At 37.6% G+C, this 26,841-nt stretch overlaps 4 protein-coding genes across 6 annotated transcripts; 2 read left to right on the top strand and 2 right to left on the bottom strand.

The window, feature by feature from the left end:
- Positions 1 to 992: 992 nt before the first annotated feature.
- Positions 993 to 3,295, top strand: LOC118437488 (trypsin-1-like). Its single transcript, XM_035856515.1, has 7 exons — positions 993 to 1,121; positions 1,230 to 1,436; positions 1,516 to 1,579; positions 1,942 to 2,128; positions 2,473 to 2,593; positions 2,658 to 2,827; positions 3,065 to 3,295. The coding sequence occupies exons 1-7, from the start codon at positions 1,052 to 1,054 to the stop codon at positions 3,293 to 3,295; spliced, it is 1,050 nt and encodes a 349-aa protein (XP_035712408.1). The 5' UTR covers positions 993 to 1,051.
- A 342-nt stretch (positions 3,296 to 3,637) lies between these two features.
- Positions 3,638 to 6,895, bottom strand: LOC110855674 (oxygen-dependent choline dehydrogenase). The gene is made up of 9 exons (XM_022104085.2): positions 6,667 to 6,895; positions 6,531 to 6,596; positions 6,305 to 6,447; positions 5,845 to 6,031; positions 5,400 to 5,665; positions 4,941 to 5,269; positions 4,131 to 4,615; positions 3,932 to 4,010; positions 3,638 to 3,866 (listed from the first exon to the last, which is right to left on the bottom strand). The coding sequence occupies exons 1-9, from the start codon at positions 6,791 to 6,793 to the stop codon at positions 3,731 to 3,733; spliced, it is 1,818 nt and encodes a 605-aa protein (XP_021959777.1). The 5' UTR covers positions 6,794 to 6,895; the 3' UTR covers positions 3,638 to 3,730.
- Positions 6,896 to 9,535: 2,640 nt separating this feature from the next.
- On the top strand, positions 9,536 to 10,874 carry LOC110855680. The gene is made up of 3 exons (XM_022104089.2): positions 9,536 to 9,929; positions 10,012 to 10,323; positions 10,400 to 10,874. Exons 1-3 carry the CDS (start codon positions 9,836 to 9,838, stop codon positions 10,759 to 10,761), a joined length of 768 nt encoding a protein of 255 aa, XP_021959781.1. The 5' UTR covers positions 9,536 to 9,835; the 3' UTR covers positions 10,762 to 10,874.
- Positions 10,875 to 11,073: 199 nt separating this feature from the next.
- Positions 11,074 to 25,872, bottom strand: LOC110855517 (major facilitator superfamily domain-containing protein 6). 3 transcript variants are annotated; one of them, XM_035856277.1, is made up of 12 exons: positions 25,764 to 25,872; positions 25,600 to 25,659; positions 24,728 to 25,511; positions 23,672 to 24,632; positions 15,360 to 15,535; positions 15,129 to 15,292; positions 14,010 to 14,616; positions 13,386 to 13,577; positions 12,961 to 13,152; positions 12,682 to 12,892; positions 12,228 to 12,361; positions 11,074 to 12,105 (listed from the first exon to the last, which is right to left on the bottom strand). In XM_035856277.1, the coding sequence occupies exons 8-12, from the start codon at positions 13,533 to 13,535 to the stop codon at positions 11,914 to 11,916; spliced, it is 879 nt and encodes a 292-aa protein (XP_035712170.1). In that variant the 5' UTR covers positions 13,536 to 13,577; positions 14,010 to 14,616; positions 15,129 to 15,292; positions 15,360 to 15,535; positions 23,672 to 24,632; positions 24,728 to 25,511; positions 25,600 to 25,659; positions 25,764 to 25,872; the 3' UTR covers positions 11,074 to 11,913. The 3 variants fall into 3 exon arrangements, with proteins under 3 accessions (XP_035712170.1, XP_035712171.1, XP_035712169.1); XM_035856278.1 differs by lacking the exons at positions 23,672 to 24,632; positions 24,728 to 25,511; positions 25,600 to 25,659; positions 25,764 to 25,872 and having other exon boundaries at positions 15,360 to 15,961; XM_035856276.1 differs by lacking the exons at positions 11,074 to 12,105; positions 12,228 to 12,361; positions 12,682 to 12,892; ... (3 more) ...; positions 25,600 to 25,659; positions 25,764 to 25,872 and adding an exon at positions 16,028 to 16,322 and having other exon boundaries at positions 13,541 to 14,616.
- Positions 25,873 to 26,841: the final 969 nt, after the last annotated feature.

The raw sequence follows: 26,841 nt of genomic DNA, 5'->3' as shown, positions 1-26,841 counted from the left end.
TAATCAAAACATATCATGGTGCATACGAAAAGTTAAATTAGAACTCATTTTTCAACTATCATAGAAAAGGTCAGACAAAAAAAAACTGAAAATGTCAATCAATGTCAGATTTGTACAAAAATTATCCCATCTCGACTCGATATACAGGTATCTACATACATATGTACCTAGGTCTCTTTAAAATTCCTTAGCAACTCAAGTTCAACTTAAAGTAGAAACATTCATGGTTAAAATCAACTCGTAAATACAATAAAATCAATCAATACATCGTCTCCATTTTCATGCCCTTTTAAAAAATCAACATTTGAAAGGGTCCTTTATTTACGTATGCAGATCAATTAACTTTAACACGCCGAATGTTCGTGTGAACATAGATAGACTGTGAGTGACACAATGCAGTCAAACATGATGATGCTAAGGTCATACGTCCAAAATATACATATTTCTTCGTTTAAAATTCATTGGATTTAAAAACTTGAAAAAAGTTATTAACTCATTGTTCATAAATTTCTTAATGTAGTGAATGAATAACTTATTCATTCTTTATGAAATAAACGAATTTAACTACATATTACTGGTCAGGGTTCACTGGGTACCCTTCACTATTTTTAGGAAAATCCATGAAAGAAATGTTGTTACATCTACCCTAAAAATCGGCGGGGGGTAAAACAAAAGTCTAGACACTCTACTTTTAAAAAAATTTCCCAAAACTTAAATTCCTTCTAGATTGATTAAGGGAAAGTTCATAAAATACGGAAGGTAAAATTTGTCACGTGTTTACTCTCATCGGCATACCAGGTTACACTCACGTTGTACCATGTGGCACAGGTTGGCCGGTAACGCAATAGCCGACCCCTCCCTCGCCCTCCGTGTTACAGATTTTCTGAACGTTCCCCACGCGTGAAATAATGTTTGTTCCTTTCCCATTTAAAAACTATAATTAAACTTCTCTCCTACAAAGTTCGACTTTTCTTACAATTTGAACTCAGTCCTTTGCTTGCCTTCAGCGAGATAACACTTTACTCTAACTTGTATACAAAAACTTATCAAAATGAAGTCAGCTCGCTTGCTACAGGTTTTGCCCGTACTTGCACAATTTTTCTTGATACCGTTCTGCAAAGGTAAGCTCTTATCCAAACCTTAATTTAAAAACCAGGCAATATCCTCTATAATACAAAGAAATCAATACCTACGTAACTATATCAGTGTTCGAAATCATCATTTTCTAGTGGCCGCCCAGGACCCCGCCACTGATCCAAGTTGCACTTCTGGATCAATGGGTGCCATTCTGGACGATATTTTTACAGCCTTGCCACCCACTCGTCGAGATTTAAATGCGACCGCCAGAATTATTGGGGGACATGACGCGCACAATGGCGAACTTCCCTGGATGGTTGCGCTCTACGAGTTCAAACCAGATTTGGATGGACCTTTAAGCAAGTTGAAATTATTACATTTAGAAATAGTTGCATATCAAAAAATACGAATTTTTTCAAAAAATTGACACATTTTCAGGGGACAAATTTGAACAAATTTGTGGCGCCGTGCTGATTTCGGGGCATTTCGTTTTAACAGCAGCGTAAGTGTGGCATAGATGCGCATCTTCTAACCGCCTTCGGCGTCGGCTTCTAGATAAATTTTAGCCACAAGCTACCACAAATCTCTGCTTCTGCTAAATAACCGAAAGCTGTTTGCAACGTCTGGAGCCGGAAGCTGCACAACAACACTCTAAATAAAAATGAGTAAAATTTACTCAATGTTGTGTAAAAATTTACGCAACTTTGGGCAAATTTTACGCTTGGGTTGTGTCATTCTCTTTTTTACCCAACCTTGAGTAAATTTTACTCATTTTTATTTAGAGTGAACGGAGTGAAAGCTTCAATTTAAACCACAATTTAATTATGCACGCCCTTCAAGATATTTATGTATTTGGTATTTCAGCCACTGCCTGTATTTCGATGGGTTGCACGAATCACAAAACTGGGAGAAAGTCCTGGTCAAAGTAGGATCGACATCTAGAGCTATCTCACAAGGGGATACACGTTCCCAATTTATTCGTGTTGCACAAATCGTTCTGCATTTCGAGTTTGATGACGAAGAGTTGTACAACGATATCATCCTTATCCGGGTAATATAAGGTTTTAAAAGTTGAAATATTAATTTTCAGAAATTTGTAGTCTTGTTCCTCTCAACTATTGAATTACGTCGACCGACATAAATTTAGTTTTTTGCTAAATGTTCGAAAAATACGTATTTTGCTTAATAATACGAAGCATCTTTCTTTATTCGGGATGGTGGTCAGCCGATCCGACTGGACTATCCTCCACATAACATGGATAATCTACCCGGAAATCGAATGAGATCCGGAAAAAATCCGATCCTATCCCCGACGGATCGGATATTGTCGGATCGGATACACAAACCCAACTCTATGCTTTATATTTCCCGATAACATATTTGTACTCTTTACAGCTTTGTCAAGACGCATTACAAATTCCTGGCACCGCCCCTGCCGTACTTGCCGATCCGAACGATCCCGCCAATGGGCAATATGCCGTTCCAATGTTTTCCGAATTAACAGTTGCTGGTTGGGGTGAGTATTCTGTATATTTATGAAGCAACTTATTTCTCAACATTATTTTATCCTATTCTTTCAGGCTTAGACAAAAACGAAGAGGAACCAGAAAACTATCCCAGAATTTTACAAACGACGACCGTTCAACTGCAATTATTCGATGGATGCAATACTGACGTTTATGATGACGATTTGCGAAAGGATATTCAAATCTGTTGCGGGGTTCGCGGTGGTGGGCGGGACATTTGCAAGGTATGAGGTTTTGACTAGGGCATCCAAAGTCGGAAGATTTTGAAAACCCGGTTTTTGGTAAATCGGATTTGGAGTGCTTCAGATCGTTTTTTTTAAATTCTGGGTTTCGGGTAAGCTGAAAACTGGTTTTAAATAAGAAGAACAGATTTTGGATGCCCTACGCGTCTTTCTTTAAAAAACGTTCTTAATTATTTTGAACTAGCGAATTTATGTAATTTGTAAAAAATATATATCAAGGGCGACTCCGGCGGCCCACTAATTTTCCTGCCGAATATCCTCATTGGAATTGCGTCTCACCAAACGGGCGACGTCAGTTTGTGTGGTGATGCAAGTACTCCCGCCGTTTATGCGTATGCTCCGGCCTACTCGGACTGGGTGTTTAACCAGGTCCATTCCATGACTGGGAATCCGTTCGAAATTATTATAATGAACAAAAGATCGCTTGAAAATGCTACACGGAGTTTGTAATCTTGCAAATTACCTTGAATTATATTAAAAGTTAATGCATTAATTCGTAAAATTATTTATGCATGTGCTTCCATAATTCTTATGATGATAATTAAATAAATAATTTCATTGAGAATTTAATATAAGTAACTATGCAAGTACGTTATTATATTTATAATTCTTTTCTAATATTCACGAAAAATCTGCGTATTAATTTTATGACTTTAGTTATTCATGATAGTATTTTGAAAGTAGGAGGAATCTGTGCAACTTACATACCAAAATACATTTTGGTATAACGCACAATCTTAGCAGTCCAGTATGAAAATAACAACAAACCTTTTACTTTGTTTTTTTCAGATTTTGTTTGCAAAATGTACAATTCTAGCCGTGTTCTTTTATTTTGCCGATATTTACCCTCCAAAATACATGTTACAACTCAAGCAAAAAAAAATTCTATTTTGTCCAATCGCTGATAATCATGTCTGAAACCTTCTCCCCAATAGTCATACAGGCAATTTGAATATTCGTGTTGATTATGCGTGGCATCACGGAGGCATCCGCTACTCTTAACTTTGATACGCCAAGCACCCTGAAAATTAAAATTCAAAATTCAAGGAAAATTATCCAAAAATTTCAAATATTCAATTATCAAACCTTAGCTGCGAGTCCAGAACGGCCTTAGGGTCCTCCTTCTTTCCCATTTTACAAGTTCCTGAGGGGTGAATTCCATTCGCTGTGGTGAGAAAATGAACATAACATGTGTAAAGCTTGGCACAATTTTTCCAAAATTGTGACAAACTTTGGCATAACTTTTACTAACTAATCATGCATTATGTAAAAATTGAAAACTCACATGATACCATTTTTACATAGCACTTGTAATAATCATCGCTCTTAAACTCGTAGTGAGTACAGCCAGGAAAATTCTTTCCGAAAAGCTTCATTCCATATCTCCCATAGGATTTGGACCCTTCATAAAAATTTACAATAAATTTCGTCGCGATGACTAAATCCTCAAAGTCTTTGCCGTCCGGATCCGTAAAAAAGTTGAAATCAATGTCGGGCTGTTCGAAGGGATCTGCACTTGCAATTTTGACGCTGCCGTAACTATGCGGTACTCCTAGACTGACCACCGCGCTGACGGAGTCAACGTCTTTAACTTCCTTATCGATTATTGGGGCTGCTAATAAGTCCCCTCGCAGCGTGCTGACACCATTGCCGCCTTGGGCCCATTGTTCGTAGATAATGTTCGGATAACTATGGTTCCCTGTGGTACTCCATAGACCGTAGCCAGACCAAAGGCACGAACTGAGGGGACCTTTCCCTTTGGCGGCGTACCTGTTCAAAATTTCAGTTTTCATTCAAAAGTCTGTCATCGAAATTTCTAACTGAAGATTTTCAGTCATTATCGTTCAAATTCATTTCATTTCACTTCATCGGACTTCATGTCTTACTTCCCTATGTATTAAGCATAGGATGAAGCATGGAAAGAGTGGAAAATCCCTTCATTCATAGTCATTAATCTGAAATGACGGAATCCTTCAGCCAATTTCACTCAAATGACAGAAATTCTATTTTCATTAAAATGACAGGAATTTCATTTTCATTCGCTACCAAAATCAGTCAGATGAATGAAAGTGAAAGGTATGTTTGAGCGGCATACTCGGCGACTGCTTCCGGCGTTAGGTCACGATCTGGTAGGTAGGTTATGTTGCTTGGAGACGTGTTTACGATGAAGGGCCCAACTATCACGGTTGGGTGGTCCCATAACTCGGCACCGACGCCAGGCAGGTCAAGGACAGGCTTGACACCGACACTGATTAAATGTTTGGCGTCACCGATCCCGGAGAGTTGGAGGAGTTGAGGGGACTTGAAACTGCCGGCGGAGATAATGATTTCTTTGGTAGCGTTTACAGTGATTTTTTCCCAGTGTCGGAGAAACGTGACGGACGTTGCGGTAATTGTTCCGTGCGGGTTTGGCTCGAAATTTACCTGAAATAGGGAATCAGTCGTGATGGTTATCCAATCGGATTATACGAATGTTTACTATACATGATAGATCCGGAAATGGGATCTAATTTGCTAAATGTTGTAGTCAAATATGAAAAATACAATCCGATACCTTCAAGACGTAGGCGTGCCGGAGTACAATTAGATTCGGTCTCCACAAATTTGGCAACAGATACTTTTCATAAATCGAACTTCTCTCAGCCCTCACGCTTCCAATATTGACTTGTGTATGGTAAAATCCGGACTGCTGATTTCTGGTGTTGGGATCGGTAAGGTTAAACTTTAAAGATTTTCCCGTTTCGACCCATTCCTTCCAGAGTGGAGAGTACGAGGTCTGCTCAGTAATTTCGAGTGGTCCCGTTAATCCACGTTCGTCAGCTGTCAGAAATTAGAATAATCTTAATTATGCACATGATTTGGAAAAAATAATTCTTGCATATCTTGTATTTGCTATTTAAATTGTGGTCATGCATGGACTCGAATTAATTGAACCTGCATTGCAAAATATTTGCACATGCTTGCTCATATGTATCTTGGAATAATTTTGGTTTTCTTACAAGGTTGCAGAGTTCCCCGATAATGTTCAATTTTCTTAAAATAGGGTAACAGCGAATCGTAACTCCAACTATCGTCTCCCGTTAATTCAGCCCATTTGTCATAATCTCGATAATTTCCTCGAATCCAGATCATCCCATTGTGTGCGGTCGAACCTCCGAGTTCTTTACCTTGACCGATTCGAATTTTCTGCAAATTTAAAGAAAACTCTAACCTGAATTCATACTCTTATAAATCCAGTATAAAAATAATACCAGCTGCTATTCATTCATGACTCTACAACGGTGGTATTGAAATTGGTAAGTAAATACGGTGTACTAATTGAAGTTTTATCATATCGATGGCAGATTTTTAAGGACAGATACAATTTAGATACAAAGTGGTACCAAATTTAACACAGCGAAATCAACACCTGCCTGACTGTACACACCAGAATTCTAACAATATATATTTATGCTGTACCCTGTCCTGCGTTCCGAACGTTGAATTCTTCTGAGGAACGGTTGTAAATTGCCAATCAGTCTCTGAATGTCCCAACGGAAGACTCTCATACAGAGGAATTGTCGTGTTAATACTTGGATCGGGACCAGCTTCCAAGAGCAAGACTGAAGATGAGACGAACAAAAAATCATTTTCACAGAAATGTCAAGAAACAATTTAATCTAAAAAAATTGATACAAGATCTCACCAGAAAAATTGCTCTTATGTTCTGCCAGTCTTGTCGCTAGTATAATCCCTGTCGGTCCACCTCCAACTGGAAATTTTCATCAAGCAAAAACTTATGAAAATTGTACTTAAATATTTACAATGATTTATATTCTAACCAATTATGAAATCAAACGTATCCACGGCTCCGTTTGGGTTATTTGTTTCATACGGAGTTTTGACATATTGTCCTTGAACGGAAAATATTATCGAAAACGAGAGCAATAAAAATTTCCAGGGTTCCATCTAGCCAATATTTACTTATTATGCAACTTGCATCACCAAAGAAATATTCAGGAAAATAAATATGTGTCTAAACACCAGGTCGGTCTCTTCTTTTATGCAAGCTTTTTCTGATAACTAATGACCTTTTTTTAATCAACTAATTACGAATGGAACTGCCCAATACTGACCACAGGCAATTACTTTTTAATTTTCCAAACTATGTATGCACATACATATGTAAGTATACTGATAAAATATGTGCATCTTCCTATCTACCCTGATGGTAAATAGCTTCATTAAAATAGAATTAAATCTAACTTGAAAAGTTTACTGGGTTCATAGTATGAACTGCATACTTACATAATAAAGATTTCTTTAATGACATTCTTATTAAGAGGATGAAGAAACATCAAGTTCTACTTTCTACTCGAAAGCGGTGTTGAGCTCACATTAACCTCTTAACGATGAAGTACACCTATTTGTGTAGTATTTTATTTTCCGTTCACGGCTAATTACCCCGATACACACATATGTGTACTGCACAAATTACCTGGAGACCAAAATTTCTAGAAAAAAATAATTTTGCTTCGGTATTTGTGAAAAACTAGTAGGATTTTTTAAGTGAATTTATTATACATTTTTCTTCTAAAATTTTGGAATTTTGTCTATATTGACCAATGATAAAAAGTGGACTTTTCGTCAAAAACCTAGAACATTGTTAACTGAAAATTTTAATTGGTTGCGATCAAGTGTAATTATGAAATCATTTTCTTAAGAAATGAACACAAAATTACAAAAGGAATATTGTTTCAAATTTTCATAATTCAAAAAGTTGCTAAATCTCACTTAATAAGTAGTTTGAAAAATTTGTAGAAATTAAAAACAACTGTATGTATGTACTTATAATGTGTGTGAAGTTGTAGCAACAGTTTCAAAAATTTGTAAAAATTACAAAATTCATCATCATAGAATGCGAAGAAATTTGCAACTCGCGGTAGATTTTTCAAACTCTTGAAATTTTATAAAAATTAAAGGGTCAACCTCTGAACTGAAATTTTGGAAACCATTGTCATAAAATCTAAGATGCTGTGGCTTCTCATGTGGATAAATTTCGTGTACGATAAGAGGCTCATTCCATTTGTAAGCAACACGTTTGATCAAGTACCAGGAAATAGAGGTGCTAAACCCTGCTCCCTGGTGGTGGTGGTTGCCTGGCCATGTATTTTCTCTCTTTTGCAAGAGAACACTACACAACTCACACTTTGTCAATGTTCCCGGCCACGTAGGAACACAGAATTATTTACTACTGTCTACACAAGCAGCCCATGTTAATTTTACCTTTTCGAAAAATTGCCAAAACTCCAAGACGGACAAAAATCGCGTGGGGTTTTAAACTTTTTTGTTTCCTCAGGCCCAAAGGCATCGATTGGCTTATCTCTCAATGAGCGATTCCTGTCCGTCTTCTCGATAATCGAGTTTTTAAATACATTTCAAATTTCAGATTTTTTTGAATTTTTGAATTTTTTAAAATTTTTCATAGCAAATAATGAACAATGAACGAAATCTGTAAATGTAACCTACCCCTTTGAACCAACACTTTCGTGACGAAAGCATTTTCAATGCATTTGCAAATTTTCTTTAAAATGCTATATCTTTGCGAAAAAAATTAATTTTCAAATTTTGATTTTTATGATATGTTTTATTTTATATTATGCAACTGTGATATGATTGTGGACAAGATATCAAATATGGGTGCGAGGACGATCGTGTGGGTTCAGATGGAATGAGCCAAGAGCATGGTGAGTTTATGTAGTCTAATGAGATTAATTTGTTCAAAATCCAAGTTGTTATTTAAGGTTCTCTTGTTGGGCCTTAATAAAGGGTTTTGTACGTGACATAATTTATGGATCACACCTAATAGTCTAAAGTGTTTGTAATTGTCGGGCGGACTGTCGTGTTCATTAGATTGGCGATTTCATCTATTAAAATTATTGCACAACGAAAACCGCACATAACCAAATATTCCAATTGAACAATACACGCGTCGCATCTGGATCAAATTCTTAACAAAGGGCCTTTATGCATGATTGTAATTGACTTCCTGCCAGATTTAGGTTAAACTCATAAATACCACAAATCCTGTCATATCCCCTGTTGTAAAATGTACTTGTTCGACTTTGTATTTAAATTAATTGGTACAAGTCTGTTGTACTCTGTCAACCTCGCTGCGCATTAACATTTTAGAAAGATATATAAAAATTTAACCATGATAAATGAACAACTTCGGCCTATGTATTCAAAAGCGTTATCAATAAGAATGATTTTTGCACTCGTTCCGCCGATCCAGAACCTTTAATTGTTCGGATCGTGGGATCAAACTGGTTTAGGTAATTAGTAAATAATGTCAATAAAATTTCCCCACCTCGATGTTCGACCAGATCCATCTTCAAAAATTGATAAATTTGTTGAGTATTCTCCTCGTCATTTCATTCATAAAAATATTCGATTCATTATCATATTTAATTCACAAAAATACTTCACTCACAGAAACCGACTAATTAATTCTCTAATTCTGATGCGCAGATATTGGATTTTGCAATCTTTCATTATACTCTTATTTTTGTGCCTACCGCCAATGGTGTTATAACATTCATTATTGTATTCATTGTGAAGGCCGTTTGTTCAGGCTGACGTCAAGATGTGGGAGTCAATTTCTGCTTTGAGTGATTTGATAATTTGAGGTCTACTTACTTAATTTCGCTTGGGGACGATGTGGCCGCCACGTCTATGGAATGATTTTCAATTCGCACCTGCTCAAATACACTATCTGATCTCAATTTCAATGAAGGACAAATCTGGCTGATTTGATTTATTTACTTACTTTATTTTGTTTGCCATTCAGGTATGAACATGGGAAGTGCCATTATTGTTTCTCGGATATACAAGCCACTGACACGGGTATAAAAGCGTTCGTGTTTGCTACAAGTTAGCATTCAAGCAGCATACGCGTTCCCAAAATCAATCTCAAGGCCAATCTAATCGACCAAAGTAAATATATCCAAGATGTCCAATATTCCCAGATTGTTCCTCATCCTTGGAGCACTCATGGTTTCCTGCAAATCGCAGGCGACCTACTGCAACTGGCCCCAGGTTATGGGTATGCACTTATGTGTAATGCAACGGCTTAAATTTATTTCAATTTGCTGTTTAAAACTATATTCCAATTTCACTTCCATCAGGTCCAGATTCCGTTTGTTACTCCGGGGCCAACGGGGCTTGTGAGACTACAGCTGAGTGCATGCCAGGAGACCAATTAATTTGCGACGGTGGAAGATGCAAGTGCCGGAATCCAGTCAACATGTGGTACAACTCCAATGATAACACATGTACAATCAAACTGGGTCTCCCTTGTATCCCTGACCATGCAACTGACAAATGTGGAGACAAAACGGTTTGTCTGGAGGACAGCTCTTTAGCCTCGAACACTGGGTACAGTTGCCAGTGTGATGCTGGATTCATTATGGGCACAGACGGGAGCTATTGCCACAAAGGTATTTGCAAATGTTGTTCGTTGAATTTGCTGCAGACTAGATGAAATTCTATCATTGCCCTCATCTTATTTATCAGGACACTTGGAATCTTGTGCCCCATATGAATGCGGTTCTGAGATGATGACGGCCGGAGGTCGTGGCTTAGCTTGCATCAAGGGTCAGTGTCAATGCAAGAATACACCAGCTCAAACTTGGGATGATGCTAAGCAGCTCTGTGGTGGCTTGGAAGGGACAGAATGTACCTTCAACTCAGTAAACCATCTTGAATGCCACACCGGTTTGACTTGTGTTAAACAAGGTCAGACGGCTGATGGGATTTGCCGAAATGTTCCAGCAACTACTACAGCAGCACCAGCAACTACTACAACCGCAGCACTAACAACTAAACCAGCTGCTACCACCAGAGCTGCAACTACTAAGAGACCTATCGGCAAATGAGGAATAACAGTGGAACATGCAGAATGGGAACATTAATAATTTCAAATGCCATGTGGATAATTCTTTAAATTCAGCTTCTACAAATTGAAAATATAAAAATTAAGGATGTAAAATTTCGCTGTATAATTTTTATTAGCACCTCATAAAGTTCTACATGCTAACTTCCTAGCAGGCGTTTTCCTCAATGAAATTATCAATACCAACAAAGAAACAATTCATCCTGAAACCGACGAGACCCATGTTGTGAGGTGTGCATCAGATGAAATGTCACAATTATGCCCACCATTGTTTGTGGGGAACCAGCACGGGATGACCGAATTTATATGGTTACAGTATTACATCAGCCTGTCTTACGAGCTTAACGGGCAGCGCCATCTCCGTGAGCGATTCCAGATTTCAGGGGCGTATTTGTATCATGCAATTTTCAACTGAATACAGAAGAATCTAAAACCGGTCTGCGTTCTCAATAATTTTGACTAAATGAATTGTTATAAAATTAATTACTTTTTCTGTGAAATTAGGAGTATGGGCTCGTCAATATATTACGTCATCATTTTAACCATGGCAGGTTGGACAAGGTTTCCCATCGTACTGTGTTGAACATGATGGCACAATATATGTATGGACAATGCCTTGACATGAAATGGTTTTCACTGATTTTGACCAGACTAATTTTAATTTTTCAAACAAGAAAATAAGCGCAGCTCCCCGCATACATAATTTTCATATTTAAGCTCATCCTAATTCCTTTCAAGTAACTATTAACTAATTACACACATTCTTAGCTATCAATGAAATTTTAGAACACTATGGAACACTATGGTTTTTACAGTCGTACCCAGTACCACCACTTGCCCTCAGCGTTAACCGATTTTTCTGAAGTACACTAAATCTGATTACTAATTTTGTGTTATTTTTGTAAAGGTTTGAATACGTATTTCGTTTTGAAAGTAAGATTGACAGGCTGAGTATATCAAATCCTATTTGTTACACATTTGTCGCTGACATTTTTCTTATAGTGCTCATGGAATGCACTCCCGAAGAAAATAAGAGAATGCTCTAAACTAATTAGTACTTGGGGAATATAACCCACTAATCAAAATCTCTCGCTTTTCTAGTCATCAGATGTCCCACTATATGTGGAGCCACAACCTATTTCGATGATCTTCCCGTATCAGCAGCGATATTGTGTGGACCTACTTCTTGAAGTCGATTAATTTGTCCAATTTCTTTTTTTTTGTAACATGTTAAGAGCAAAAACCCCACCAATGTTATAGCACAAATTATACTGTACAGCATAAATGTTGGCCTGGTTCCAAGCGAAGTAACCAAGATGCCACCGATCTATTTAGGAACGTAAGTAATAAATACATATCTTTATTAAAGTGGTGAACTTTTTCTAGGCTAAACGTTTTAGCGAAAGTATTTACAAACCGTGTAAAAGTGTAAAGCTGTTATTAACTTACCACTGTACCAAAACCCCTCCCGAGTCCATGATATAATCCTTCCAATACGTTTTGATCTTGTAGTTTTAAATCTTGGGGTGTGTTCTTAGTCAGGTAGGAGCAGCTAGCGGCCCAGATTGTGGCGTGTGTAATACCTGTTTCAATTATTTTAAGAAGTTTTCAAAGGTGTGTTCCAAGTAGGCAATATAAAATCCATACTGTTAGAAATCTAATATAGTCATGAACGCATTATTAAATATTATCTGGCCATGAAAGTTGAACCCATACCCATACCAACATTATACTATACCCACCATAAAAATTTCCCAACGATATTGTAAATCTTATGTAAATTCCGAGCTATTTCTCCACAGTATTATTTATCAACACTTTGAGAATCATTTATGCATACCGCTTGCTATAATTTTAATACAGGATTTCTTACACCTAGTAGTACCTAGTAGTATGTACATACCTTGAACAAATTCTAACGGCAACACCCACCATGGATTGGTAAGAAACGAGATGTACAGAAATCGGACCACGTTACACAGTAACCCGACACAGAGCACGTTAACGTGTCCCAATCGAATGATAAATTGAGGCGCGAAAAAATAGGCAGCAATTTCAGAAACTTGATTTACAAGGCAAGCCAATCCAAATAGGGTCGTGGTGCCACCAAAATCCTGTTAATTTTGATATTGTTAAATATAATTAATGGATTAACTATAAAAGTAAAAATTCTAAAACCAACTTGCAAATGCCAGAATAGAAACGTGAAGATCAACCCAGCTCCAATCCCCATTATCCAGGCAATGAATAAGAATGCTATGCCAATTAGTGAATTTTGTGGATGTCTGAGCACTATAAGCCATCCCGAGATAGCTTTATTTTGTTGGGCAAACACAGTTGAACCAGGAATTCCAGTCATGTCAATGTCGGGGACCTGTCCATAGAATTGATAAGTTTTGTAATATTCTAAATAAAAATGTGCAAAATTTGCTCAAGTTCGAGTAAAAGAAACAGAATGACATAACTTTGGTAAAATTTCTCCAACATAAAATTCATTTAGCGGTAGAATAGCTTTTACTCATTTGTTGCGTCGCCTTCATTTTTACTCAAGCTTTAATAAATTTTACACCTTTTTGCGTATAGTATCCTTAAGGTTAATCAAATAACCTTCTCTACAGGCGCTTGAGCTTCATCAATGTGCACATTTTCAAATCCACTGCCATCCTCACTTTGTCGTACATCAATCTGTAATTCTCCGTCTGACAATTGCACTTCCGGGATTTTCATCGTCGAAGCTACTGCAATGGCTAATCCCATTAGCACAACAAATGCTAAGAAACAGACGGTGTAGTGTCTCTCCTATATTAACCCATCAGAAATTAGTTACATTAACCCTTTAGCGCGGTTGTTACTATGCCTCCCATTGTCGAACGACTAAGAATATGGATAAGTCTCCCAGCGTATAAGGTCACGGCTTCTGAACAAACTCGTGTCAATCGGAAAGAAATTTAAGACATATGAAATTTGCAAGAGACGCGATCTACCAATACAAGGAGTTCATGCTTGGGCTTTCTTGGGATATTTTCAAGAGAAATGGAGCAGTAAATTTTCAATATCTAAAATTTGTGAATTTCAAGACGCGTTTTTCCTCTTCGTTTGCAAATATATCCGTCGACTTTAACTATTAGCAGTTACAGATTGCATATTAAGTAAATCTGTGATCGATAACGAGTATTTTCGTCAAAATCTAAAAACATACGGTAGGCGAGACTTACATTACTACATAGTTACCTACAACAATGGTTCACACTTCCTCCATGGAAACGGGACATAATCCAGGACGAGCCCCATCACAAACGCGGCAATGCCCCATCCACACAACCCAAGTATTCTCTGATGTGCGTATCTTTTCCCGCCCTCACCTCCCAAATATCTTAACACGACCGAGTCTGAAATCACGGTTGCCGGTGAGGACAGTGCTGCACCGACTAAAACGAACACTAACAGAAGATAGAAAACTATATTGACATCTTGTTTTTTAAAGATTTGACTTGAAAGGGATGATGAAACCCAGGCGGCATGTCTACTAGGATCGTAATTCATGGCGTGGTGAACTTTATTGGGGGTTATCCCTGGATTCATTTTCGCGTTGGGCAGGTCTCTCTTCGAAACGTGGTGGCATATCGAGTCGAGCAGTATCATATTATCATTTGAAATGTCGCGCCTCTTTCTATCGTAGAATTGAACTTGGACAGGGTCAGCGCTCATAATTACTGCGGCTGTACTATTAACTTTATGGATACAGGCGACCGGTTCTGCGTGGATGAAGCCAAGGGGGAAAGTGAATAATATCCAGAAACATAACGACGTTAGCAGGAAGATCTTTAGGCGATTCCTCCTATTTAGATAACTCAGTTTTATTGATTTGTGCCACACATAATTGTACTTCTTTTACGGATGCTACAGATACCCGGTCCATTTTGCGATACTCGGACAAGGCTCGGTAGTATTTATTGTAACCGGTCTACCCGGGCGAGTAATTTAGATACAATTTTCTTTCTTGAAATTCAAAACCTTACAAAAATTTACCAATCCTAACCATTTAATTTTTGTACTTGATTAAAAAGAATATATTTGGAACGAATGTGTACACATTTGGTCATATCTTGTGTGGAAATTATCTATAAAGTTTAAAATTATTTACAATTTTTTCACCTTTGTAATATCAAGTTTGCAACTTAGAATTTTAAAAAATTGTAAATCTTTAAAAGCTTCGAAAAAATTAAGAAAATTTTCGATATTATTGAAACATAAATACTCAGCTGGGTAGCCGGTAAGGATTTCAAGTCGGGTTGCGAGTATTACTTACTACTACCCGGGGTATCCTACTTGTACATATTTTCCACAAACCTCTCAGCAAGGCTGACCCACAATGGCGCCGCAATATACTCGATCAATGGTCTAATTCCAATCAGCACCCCGGCCTGAGCTCCATTTAATCCGAGTTGTTTAAAATATACACTCAGAAATGGAAATAATGATCCCAGGGCGGCATAGAACAAGAAGTAGAAACCCTTGAAAATTTACGCAACAAAATGTTCTAGTTTTTAATAAACCTAACAAAAACTGTGTTGTAAATACCTTAATCACAGTAAGGTCGGGCCCCAGACATGTGGCAACAGCAGCTCCTGTAAATTGATTTGTTACGCTAATCTTCTTTACAGAATCGTTATTTTGCGGATGATTTGATACGTCCACTTCTGGATTGTTGGACTCTTGGAAAGGGAGAGACTCTGAGGTCCTGATGTGTGTGGTGCCTATAGTTAAATAAAATCCTGTCAATCGCACATAAAAACGTAGTATCAAAGCTTGTTAAATATTCTTTCAAATGACACCAGAAATGTCTATATAACAATATTGCATTTATGAGGGTTTGCACCATGGTCATGGTACTACATATATCAAAATTAATTACGATTTTGAATTAGCGGTGATTTTTTAAAAATGGCATCACGTTTAAAAATTAAGATTTTACTTTTGACCACGCGCCAGGGTAACCTTGCCCTTGACCACACTGACCACTCGATCGAACCAAAAATTACAAGCATATTGGCGAAAACCGGGTTTGACTATGACAATGCGTTTTGAAGATAAGTACTTTTCTCACTGAGGAATAGACGGAGAACTCAATCACATTAAGTAGCTCACACTATTTTATACTTTCATAAGTTTACATAATAAAAACTATAATTATGTACATTTGTATTTAAATAAGTTGTAATTGTATGACTATAAACAATTATACTTACCCATCATTTTTCCGATTTTATTTTTGTACTGGAAGGATTAGAAAAGTGATACAATCTTCGATTTTTATGTAGGTATAGTTCTGTTTCTGTGTTAAGGTGAATTTTTAATTAAATTTGCAACTTGCAAATTGCAAGTTAAACTTTTTCTAATTAATTCAACTGCGTAGTCAGCTTTTTACTAATATATACATAAGTACGTATGTTGCTGCAGATTTACATATGTATACGTATCTAAATAGAGCTGATGACCATGTCGCAACCCAAATGTATCATCATATTAACAAATTGTGAAGTTAGTAAGCTTGTCACTTATTGATATGTATATATGTTCATGTAACTGAAAGTACTGGACCGGAACTCATGTGGAACTTCATTTGCTATTCATCGCTAGGCTACATATGTACATGTGGTGATCATTCAAAGAATTTGGGCCAACATTTCATGCAAGACTATTCCTGCCTACATTCATCGAAGACATAACTCGTTCCGTGTAAAATTTTCACTAACTAACATTATCATAGATTAATAAACGGTTTCAACGACCATAAGAAAGTAGGGTAATGCATATTTACATATATTAAAGTGAAAAATTACACCAATTGAGTATTTAGCCATCTGTACACTCTAAATAAATTTAATTAAAATTTACTCAATTTTGAGTAAAGTTGCAGCAAGGCAACTATTGAGTAAAATTTACCCAAGGTTGAGCAAAAATCTTTCAACCTTGAGTAAATTTTACCTTTGCCAGGGTAAATTTACTCAACTTTATTTAGTGTAGCCTTTGACCTCGTGCAATCGGTGATGAATTGGTCGGGGTCGGCAATGTAAATATATATTGAGTTCGTGTTGAAATTTCCTTCAAGATGACTCCCCATGGTTAAATTTAATTTTGGACCACACGCCCAGCGGCCGTGGGAGTGGTCGGATTGGCCCCTATCTAACTAGACCGAGAATTAAGAATTAGAAGCACAATGACGAAAATGACGTTTGATTATGTTGAGGCGTTCTGCAAACATTCTGTCTACATATGTGCAAAGGGACGGACAAACGAACAGACAAATCGAGCACCTTAAGCCACTTTAATAATAGAAGAAGCCAACAAGTGAGTTTAAGTAAATGATTTGGCATTGGGTAAGCACAGTTTAAAGTTAAATTTGCTCTATGAAACGAGCTTTTAACTTTAAGACTCGTGCATGCAATTTACTGAATCGCCGCAGGGATGAGTGTTAGTGTAATCGTGACAGGTCACGGAACCAGAAACTTCTTTGTCTATTAATATTAAATCCACACAAATATTTCGCTATGAAACCAGGATTGACAGGGCATTTTTTTACTCTAACACGGGGTGTTCACATTTTTGTTAATTGGTTAAATTTATATGGTCAGCGTATTTATTGCAATTGGGCTAATCCTTCACAAGAAATGCATAACTAAATATGTACGTACAATATTTGTACAAGTTAATGGTTACTTGCATCGTAGACTATGTGATGGAACAGTATTTTCTTAGCATTTATTTAAAATTATGTAATTTTATATACATATTCCTCCTGATTTACAAAGCCTATATATTGGAAACCATGCAGGTCTTTTGTATATATGTAGATCAATAGTTCTCAATAACTTGTACATAATACAAGTCTTACATAATATGTATGTATAACAAATCATACACGTATTTAATAGAACTGTCCAAATAAGTATGTAACTCTTATTATCTCTGAATATATAACTTTAATGAAAAAACCATGTTTATTAAGTGTTTAGTCGCCGAATGCCTCGCATCATGCCAAAAATCTGCAAGAATCGCACATAACGGCTAGGCTTAGCTACCTGGTGACCATTTCTTTCTTTCTTTCTTTCAATGTCGCAACAAATCTTGAAATTTTTCAGTGAATCGATAAAGTTGTCTTCTGAAGGAAGAAATACGTCTAAACTGGAAAGGTCATGTGATTCCGTGGAAACGTACAAACTTTCCAGCACAAGAAAACACTCCTTGCAATCAATCCGTAGAAAGTTTGACACATCTTCGATATCTAAACTTGACGGTGATAATTTCCGTGTTTGGAAAGTGAGGATGTCAAGCCTATTTAGGTCGTATGACCTAAACGAAATAGTGGACGGAACATCCACCAGACCTGCAGCAGTAGGTGATCCTCAAAAAGAATGGGATAAACGCAACAATGAAGCTATGACTTCGTTATATTTGTGCATGACTGACGCCGAGGTGGAGTTTCTGGGTGTGCAACAGCCCATGCAATCTGGAATAAACTAAACACGATGTACCAAAGCATCAGTGGAGAGAGCAAACAAGTGCTGTGGCAGAAATATTACAGCATTATGGTAACCTCAGGCAAGTCCCCAGTTAAAACAATGATTGAAATACAAAATTATGCCGCCCAACTGCGAAGTATGGGAGCTGTAATTGATTACGAGATGGAGGTCGCTAGGATAATTTCCAGTATGATGGACGAAAAGTTTCGCCAATTTCGAGAGGCCTGGAGGTCAGTTGAGATTGCGAAACAAACATCAGCTCTACTTCTCTCCAGGTTGAAAACCTGGGAGTTAGAAGATGGCGAGACGTACAAAAATGCTTCACATGTCGAAGAGACATCAAAAGCATATGCAGCCAAGAAAGAGCGACCAAAGCGAACCAGACAAGAAATTAGTGATCTGAAAAAGAAAACTAAATGTCACATCTGTAAATTAAAGGGCCACTGGAAAAGTGAGTGCACCTTCAAAGATAAAGATTCTGCAAAGAAGGAACAGAAATCTGATGAAAAATCAGAAGGAGCTTATATGGCTGGTGGGCTAAGTGACCTTTGGATAAATGACTCTGGTGCAAATCGCCATTATTGTGGGCGAAAAGACTGGTTTTTCGAATATAAAGAATACCCATGCCCAAAATCGGTCAGCATGGCCGATAACTCTCTCATGCTTGTAAAAGGCGTAGGAGCAGTGAAAGTGAAAGCACTTATTAACAAAGTTTGGGTGGAAATAACTATTTACCAAGTTGAATATGTGCCAGGGGGGGCAAATTTACTGTCAGAAAATGTTCTTCTCGACAAAGGCTTAGTAGTAAGCAAAAGCGGAAATAATCAAATTATTTATTATCGCGATGGACAGCGTGATATTGAAGCCGAACGAAGAGACGGTCTTCAAATAATGAAATTCAAGCCAATTGTAAACAGAGCGATGGCCTGTATCAAGCCTGTCGTATGGCACGAGATATTAGCTCATATTAATTCCAAGTTTCTGAACGATACTAAGGACAAAGAGGCTGCGTATGGCCTGGAAAATATGAAGCGAGAGGATGTGAATTTCAAGTGCGAAATATGCATGAAAGCAAAGTCCAAGAAGAAGAGTTACGTTACAGTTGAAAAAACTGTATTTGCCAGGAGAATGCTTACATTCCGATCTTGGTTATGCAAATGCAATTTCGAAAAATGGAAATTCGTACTTCCTTGTAGTAAAGGACGAAGCATCAGCTTTTAGACAAGTATATTTCCAAAAGAAAAAAGGTGAAACCGCAATGAATGTTATAGATGCGATTAACTTCATGCGTACTCAGAACGGAAATAACGTGAAGATATTCAGATCGGATAATGGGGGCGAGTACAAATGCCAAGAATTGGTATCCTTCTTCTCTAAACGAGGAATACGATTCGGTCTCAACTCACCTCAGTGCAGTCCCAGTAATGGATTCGTAGAACGTGAAATGCGAATCGAACAAGATGCAGCGAGGTCAATGCTGATCCAAAGTCAGCTGCATGAATCGCACTGGGAGGATGCAATCCGAACTGCATGCTACGTACTCAACAGAACCTTGAGTACGAAAAATACAGAAAAAACTCCATACGAACAAGTTATAGGAAAGAAACCTACTTTACAGCATGTTCGGATTTTTGGGAGTAAAGCTTTCGCTTTTGATGCGAATTCAAAGAACTACATTTTGTATGATCCAGCGGAAGGAAAATATCACTACCAAGCTAAACATGTGAATTTTATCGAAACAAATGCTTCTCGAAGAGAGAGCATTACTAACGATTAACCTGATGAGATTATTACTACATTTTCTACCGAAGAAGTAAGAAATGATGAAACTGAACAAACAGACGGGGCAAGTGAGACAGAGGATGAAGAAGCTGAGACTTATTCGTCAGCAAGCAATTCTCCGCAGCAAACTAACCCCAAAGTTCATCAGCACAACGAAACATGGGCAGATGAGATACAATGGGAAGCATCACAAGAAGACCGTAATTTTGTGAACACCTCCCTCCCACCACAGCCCAGTTCCTCTAAACCCAAAAGGGAGAGGCAACAAAGGAAGTTTTATCAAGCCGGCAGCGGTGACGCAAATGTAGCTATGCACGCAACAAACACCGAGCCAACAACTTATTCAGCAGCTCTCAGCTCTAAATATGCTGGAGAGTGGAAGGAGGCGATGGATTCTGAAATGAGAAGTCATTCTGAAAATGGAACATGGAGACTTGTAAAACGACCCGTAGGAAAAAAGGTGCTGAAAAACCGGTGGGTTTATAAAATTAAGCACAATCCAAACGGTGAAATTGAGAAATTTAAAGCACGCTTAGTGGTGAAGGGTTTTAACCAAGTCAAAGGTGTAGATTACACTGAAACATTTGCACCAGTTAGCAGATATGAGACGATCAGAACTTTGTTGTCTGTAGCAGCAGCAAGGAAATTAAAATTAGTACAATTCGACATAGGAACAGCTTACTTGAATTCAGAACTAAAAGAAGAAGTATACATGGAACAAGCTGAAGGTTATGAAATCGGATCTGATATGGTCTACATATTGGACAAAACCTTATACGGACTGCCACAATCAGGACGGGCTTGGTTCGAGACATTTAGCGCAAAGCTGAAAGAAATGGGATATGTACAATCCAAAAGCGACAAATGCTTGTTTATGAAAACAACATCCACGGGAAAAATATACGTAGTAATATACGTTGACGATGGACTCTTTGCTGGTAAAAACAAAAAGGAGTTGCTTGCAGAAATTGAGAAGTTAAAAGCTTCATTCAAAGTTACAATTCAACCCCTTGTCAGATTTCTCGGCATTGAAATCTTACAAGTGGAGGAAGGAATATTCTTGCACCAGACCAAGTATATCGAGGATTTGCTTGAGAGATTTGGAATGCAAGATTGCATCACACTACCAATTCCTATGCAGCCTGGTTTGCAGTTTGACGGGAGTGAATGCGACCCAAATTTAGAGTTTCAACAACTCATTGGTTCACTATTATTTCTAGTGCGATGTACACGACCAGATATTGCGTATGCCACGCATTATTTATCCCGGTTTTTTGGGAGCTACAACAAACTACATATGAATGCAGCAAAAAGAATCCTGCAATACCTAAAAGGGACAAAATCTCTTGGTATTATGTACACTGAAAGTGAGGCAGACCGAGACGTCGTCTGTGCGTACGTAGATGCAGATTACGGCTCCGACACAACTTCACGGAAATCAACATCGGGTGTATTATTCACTCACAACAACTCTCCCATCGTGTGGATGAGTAAGAGACAAACCTGCATAAGTTTATCCAGTTGCCAAGCTGAATATGTAGCTTTAGCTCTCGCTGGAAAAGAAGCGGTCTGGGTAACCAGATTATACTTAGAGCTAGATATGATTTCACTTGAAAATGAACCTATCTGTCTAAAAACGGACAGCCAGAGTGCAATTAGACTGGCGAAAAATGATGAATTCCACGACAAATCAAAACACATTGACATTAGGCATCACTTCATGCGAGATCTGGTTGAAACAAACCAAGTCGTATTGGAGCATTTGCCTGACAAAGTTCAACCTGCTGATATTTTAACCAAATCAGTGGTGAGGGAGTCGTTTGAGACGAAAAGATATTTGATGGGAATGGTCCCTCCTCCTCCTGCAAAGGGAGAGAAGAGAAGAGCACTGTGCAGTGTTATTGTCAACCCAAAGCGACCCAGTTTATTGTGGAGTTTTATGGCTTTATTGCTCTCATTTTTAACTATTGGAGCAACCGATTTACACAAAGAGGGAAGTCCTGTTTTGTGGAGAAAGAGATATGAACCAGTGGTGATCGGATTTCATGCGATAAATATGAGAATCGCTTTAATTTCACTTTAAGGAAGGAGTTGTAACCATACAATATTTAATCTCTTACCTCACAAGTAAATTGGTTGAGGGGAGAAAAGTGATTTGGGACACGAAAAAAGCATGGAAGAAAAAACAAATGACTCCTGACCTTTTGGAATATCTGAATTTCACTCTGCCTTGTGGAGACGAGTGTCCAGTGGAGTTTGGAATATTTCACTTATGCCAAATGAACAAGGAGAGAACTCAAATAAATTTGGATTTCTCGGTGCCAATAGTGAACAAAAATCTCACTAAACTAACAGCAGATCCGTTTTTCTTAATGTTGAAACGAGATAATTTAACCTGTCGTATGGAATACTCAGGCCCGACTGTTGCCACATTGCATGTGGGAGAAGAATGTGTGTATGAGACTTTTTATGAAAAAGCTCACAACAACATTGAAATGACGACTTCAAACAAGTGTCGAAATGAATCGTCCTTCTCAAACGGAGGAAAACTCTATAAGATTGAGAAGTGTCAGATTTCGGCAATTGGAGATGAAAAAGAGTTTGTACAAGTAAAAATATTTGACAGTCTTTATCATGTATATTGTCCAGGAGGAGAGTACTTAGTCGGCAAGAGGAGAGTAAAATGTCCAGACAAAGTATTCACATTGCCACTATCTTTGACATTCACTCTGAACGAGGTTGAATTCAAGGGAAATATATTACGTGTCGTCTATAAAGAGCGAGAAGATCCTCTTTTTTCTGAACTCGTAAACTGGCACTTGAATCCGCGAGTCAATTGGAGTCATTTAAGTGAAGACTTAAATGAAATCTGGAACACAAATGACGAACGGATTCAAAAAGAAGCCAGGCATCTGCAGGTGTTCTCATTCAGCGATGACAATTGGACAGCATCAGAAATAACAGTGTTAATTTTAGGGATATTATTTTCACTAGTAGTTTTTCTGTGTGCAATAGTATTTCTTGTCAAGAAATGCAATATGTGTCCTAAACGGATTCAACGCCAAGCTGAGGAGCAGCCTCTCAAGGAGATCAATGGACCAAGCAATCATATTATTATTCATACGTAAATAATTGTTAAAGGGAGTGTTAAAAATAACCCTGATTGTGTATGTTATAATATGAATTATGTCGCTAAATGTGCATCATTGCACATACTTGACCACCTAATATTATGGGTGGATAAATGCATGCATGAAAAGTTGAATGACTTAGATGATGATCTTATATGTATGACAATGAGCTGCGTTTAATAAAATCAGTAGCTGAAAATACTCCAACAGTCGAGCATCTCTCTCCTTATATTTTGAACAGTTTCATCCATACGCTAATTATATTTAGGTCATGTTCTAGTGGGATCTTGTGCTCCAACTCCAGGGGTTTGCGACCCCCTCGGCTGGGTACTTGATCTTGTATTACCGAATGATAAGTTACTTGTTCTTTGCTTCTCACGATGTAATGCCGGCGTAGTAGATGTTTTATAATGCTTCTCAATAAAATTTCCATTTAGTAGATAAAAAGACGACTCACCACTGTTTATCGTTCTCTTTGACCAATCAACGTGAATTTGTTTCGCATCATATCCCAGATTGCGTAATTGAGAACGTTTCTGTCGTAGAATCCTATGATCGTTTCTTAGCGATGCGGGTAAATCTTCGTTTATAAATGTCGGCTTATTCACTTTGAATCTATTTCCATAAACTTCATTTCTTTCAAACAGTGATAAGAACCTTACTTTTATTGGTCTAGTCGAGTTTTTTGATGGTTTCCCAATTCTATATGCGGTGTCAAAGTTGTACGTGTGTCCTGTTGCTTTAATAACATTTGCCACTTGATCAAATAAGTCTTTTTGGGATTCATTGATTCTTTCAGGGATTCCTGAGAATATTAGATTAATTTTCGATAACTCGCACCAAAGTCGCTCATTTTCACCTGTAATTTCGGATACTTTAATCTTTAGACTTTTTACTTCACTTTCAAGCTCATCAAGCTTCTCTTTGTGGAGGGCGACTGAGATATCAAGATTATCAAATCTGCTGGTGAGAATTTTCGTGTTATCATTAAGTAGTTGGGTTAGTATACCAATTGTAATCGGAGAGTTATCACTATTTTCACTACTATTGGGACCAATATTCAGACCCATGTCGAAAGCCTGGTCAGGAATTGTACAAAGCTTTAACTTTTTGGGCGCAGAGACTTTACGGGCGCAGAGACGTTACATATCTTCAAGCTTTTCAAGGCCGGAAATGCTGGAAATTTCCATTCCTGTTCATTGCAACAGCAACAAAAATACATTCGGATGGAAAGGTCTTCCAGCGTGGGTGAATGTTTCTTTAAAAAGTTGTACAGATTCGGGGGCAGCTCCTCCTCTTGGTTGTGATCGAAGCAAACACCGTCGAACTCAATCTTCCTCAATTAGGAAGGAATTTCCGGCAGATATTGATTCCCATTAACGTAAAACTGTTCATTTAATACCAAAGAATTAAGTGATCTGAAAATTAACAAGTAAATCATGTAATGTGTGGTATTAAACTTGTTCCGATCCGCTAAAATTTGCTAGCACAGACATTAATATTGTGCTCTTACTTCACGGTATTCCTTTTCAACACCACTTTTGTAGACTCAAACATATGTACATCTGTGACCACCACTTGGTATTATTTTAATACTGGATTTTTATGCCTGTATGCACGATACTTACAGTGGAAACTTTGGCAGGATTCCCATCTTTGAAATTTCATATAAAAGACCTCCATTAATTCTGAGATATTCTAAAGCTGGGAAAACCCTCGAAATTGCTTGAGTAATTCCTTCAACAATTTTACTTTTCCGATCCGAGCCATATTGTAGCCCCAGTTTTTTTTAATTTTGGGAAGACGGTACCAGAAAGTGAAGCGAAATTGAAGTTGCCTTCCCAGTGAAGCCTTAATTCTTCCAGAGTGGGGGACGAGTTCAGTATAATTTGGTCGCACAAATCGGCCTGCCACTGGGCGGCATGTTGTGTAATAAATCGGACATAAATTGATTTCAGATTTCTGACTGAATTCAAGATTTTGGGGTTGATGGGGGGAGGAGTGGTGTGACGTGTGTATGGCGCCAGGAGTTGGACATTGACCGAGCAGAATTTCAGTCTTTCAGAAATAACGTCCAAAATACCCTGGTTTTCTTCAAGTGGTTCATCTTTAAGTGTGCCATCATTAGAATGTTCATGATAAAGTGGAACGTTGATCACTGCCTTGGCTTTCATGACGGGGGTGGCACCATAATTCCAAGATTTGCAAACTAGTCGACACTGCTTTATGTCTTCGACCCCAAGGAATTGGCAGAGATGGGGAATTATCTGTGCAAGTTCGAACCAACAAGAAAATTGCTAAATAAATATAAAAAAAATGATTTTTGATTAAAGCACATCTTCAATTTATAAACTTGAAAAGTGTTCAAATACGTCATAATCTTACATCTAGAATAAGACCCGGGTAAGATGTGTCATATTTATAACAAAATTTGGAATCTCCTCCCTGCAGCAAATTATCATGTATTTACATAATGTGCTTACTTAATTAGTGCATAGCTATTAGGAAAACGTAAAAAACATTTTATTTATACATATTTAATAACTTACTTCGGATTCCTGATCCTTCACCATGATCGGGATAACAACCCGTGGTAATTTTTCTTAGCCAGTCACTGAACTTCAATTATGTTCTTGGCGAACCGAATTATGCTTCGGGGATATGAAAATATGAATTGAAAACAAGGTACGAGCAGTGACTTTGATTTGCGAGGAATGGGATGACGCAAAATCCTGTTGTTGCAGAGTTATCTTATCATAAATAAATGATTAAATTGTTATGACCACGAGCAATCGGGATACCGGTAATACATATTCATGCCTTGCTTGGATAAAATCCTGTTTGACCTTTTTTGCGTTGTACCTCAAAAAATTCCACCAACGCAACGAGCAAGAAGTCAATCATGAAAATAAGCCGAATTATCTAGGTAGTGACTAACGGTTGTGCTTATCGCAAATAATCGTAAATTGTTTTGAAACTTACATAAATCATCAAGATTCTGAGACTATCGGTAATAAATAATAATTGGTTTGCAATATTTCCTGTTTCGAAATCGAGTTCGAAAGCTTGACACTATTTAAAAAATAAGTTTTTTTTGTCTGCATAAATATCTTCATACATACATAATGCTTTTGAACAATATTTCTCCCAAAATTATACATAATTTGTTTATTCATAATATTTTGCAAATGGTTATCCATATATATTTGCATACACACATATGTACATATCGGTCTACAAACACAAACGTGAGTATAATAATTCTATCCAGTTATTCCAGGTCTATGTTTATATTTTGTGATGGAGTATAATTTATGTACAAACATTACACGTGAAGAGTTACATATGTAATTAAACCTTAATCAGTCCATACACACTCGAGATCTCCTTTCTAGCAAGGTGTCGTCCACAAATTACGTGACGCAAGAAGGGGAGAGGTCTAAGGCTCCCGAGATGTCGGGCCTGCCATATGCTACACATGTTAACGGGGGAGGGGGGTCTAGTAAATCGCGAATTTTTGTGTTACATAGGTTATGGATGGCCCCTAATGCACTCTTAGATGTCTAATATTAAAATAACACCAACCGGTATTCATATATAAAGGTCGAATTGATAAGCAATTCGGTG

This window comes from Folsomia candida, unplaced genomic scaffold, assembly GCF_002217175.1.
Source record: "Folsomia candida strain VU population unplaced genomic scaffold, ASM221717v1 Fcan01_Sc013, whole genome shotgun sequence".
In the NCBI taxonomy this organism is placed as follows: Eukaryota; Metazoa; Arthropoda; class Collembola; order Entomobryomorpha; family Isotomidae; genus Folsomia; species Folsomia candida.
The sequence above is the reverse complement of the archived record's forward strand: the minus strand, read 5'-3'. Positions and strand labels throughout refer to the sequence as shown.

Coding starts and splice junctions, on each gene's coding strand:
- LOC110855680 (XM_022104089.2), top strand. CDS start 9,836: ATGTCCAATATTCCCAGATTGTTCCTCATCCTTGGAGCACTCATGGTT. Junction 9,930..10,011: donor CAACTGGCCCCAGGTTATGG/GTATGCACTTAT, acceptor CACTTCCATCAG/GTCCAGATTCCGTTTGTTAC. Junction 10,324..10,399: donor CGGGAGCTATTGCCACAAAG/GTATTTGCAAAT, acceptor CTTATTTATCAG/GACACTTGGAATCTTGTGCC.
- LOC110855517 (XM_035856276.1), bottom strand. Junction 15,293..15,359: donor CCGACCTTACTGTGATTAAG/GTATTTACAACA, acceptor TAAATTTTCAAG/GGTTTCTACTTCTTGTTCTA. Junction 14,617..15,128: donor TGGGTCAGCCTTGCTGAGAG/GTTTGTGGAAAA, acceptor TTATCTAAATAG/GAGGAATCGCCTAAAGATCT.
- LOC118437488 (XM_035856515.1), top strand. CDS start 1,052: ATGAAGTCAGCTCGCTTGCTACAGGTTTTGCCCGTACTTGCACAATTT. Junction 2,594..2,657: donor ATTAACAGTTGCTGGTTGGG/GTGAGTATTCTG, acceptor CTATTCTTTCAG/GCTTAGACAAAAACGAAGAG. Junction 2,828..3,064: donor GTGGGCGGGACATTTGCAAG/GTATGAGGTTTT, acceptor ATATATATCAAG/GGCGACTCCGGCGGCCCACT.
- LOC110855674 (XM_022104085.2), bottom strand. CDS start 6,793: ATGGAACCCTGGAAATTTTTATTGCTCTCGTTTTCGATAATATTTTCC. Junction 5,666..5,844: donor TCGGGGAACTCTGCAACCTT/GTAAGAAAACCA, acceptor AATTTCTGACAG/CTGACGAACGTGGATTAACG. Junction 4,011..4,130: donor CTATGTAAAAATGGTATCAT/GTGAGTTTTCAA, acceptor TTCTCACCACAG/CGAATGGAATTCACCCCTCA.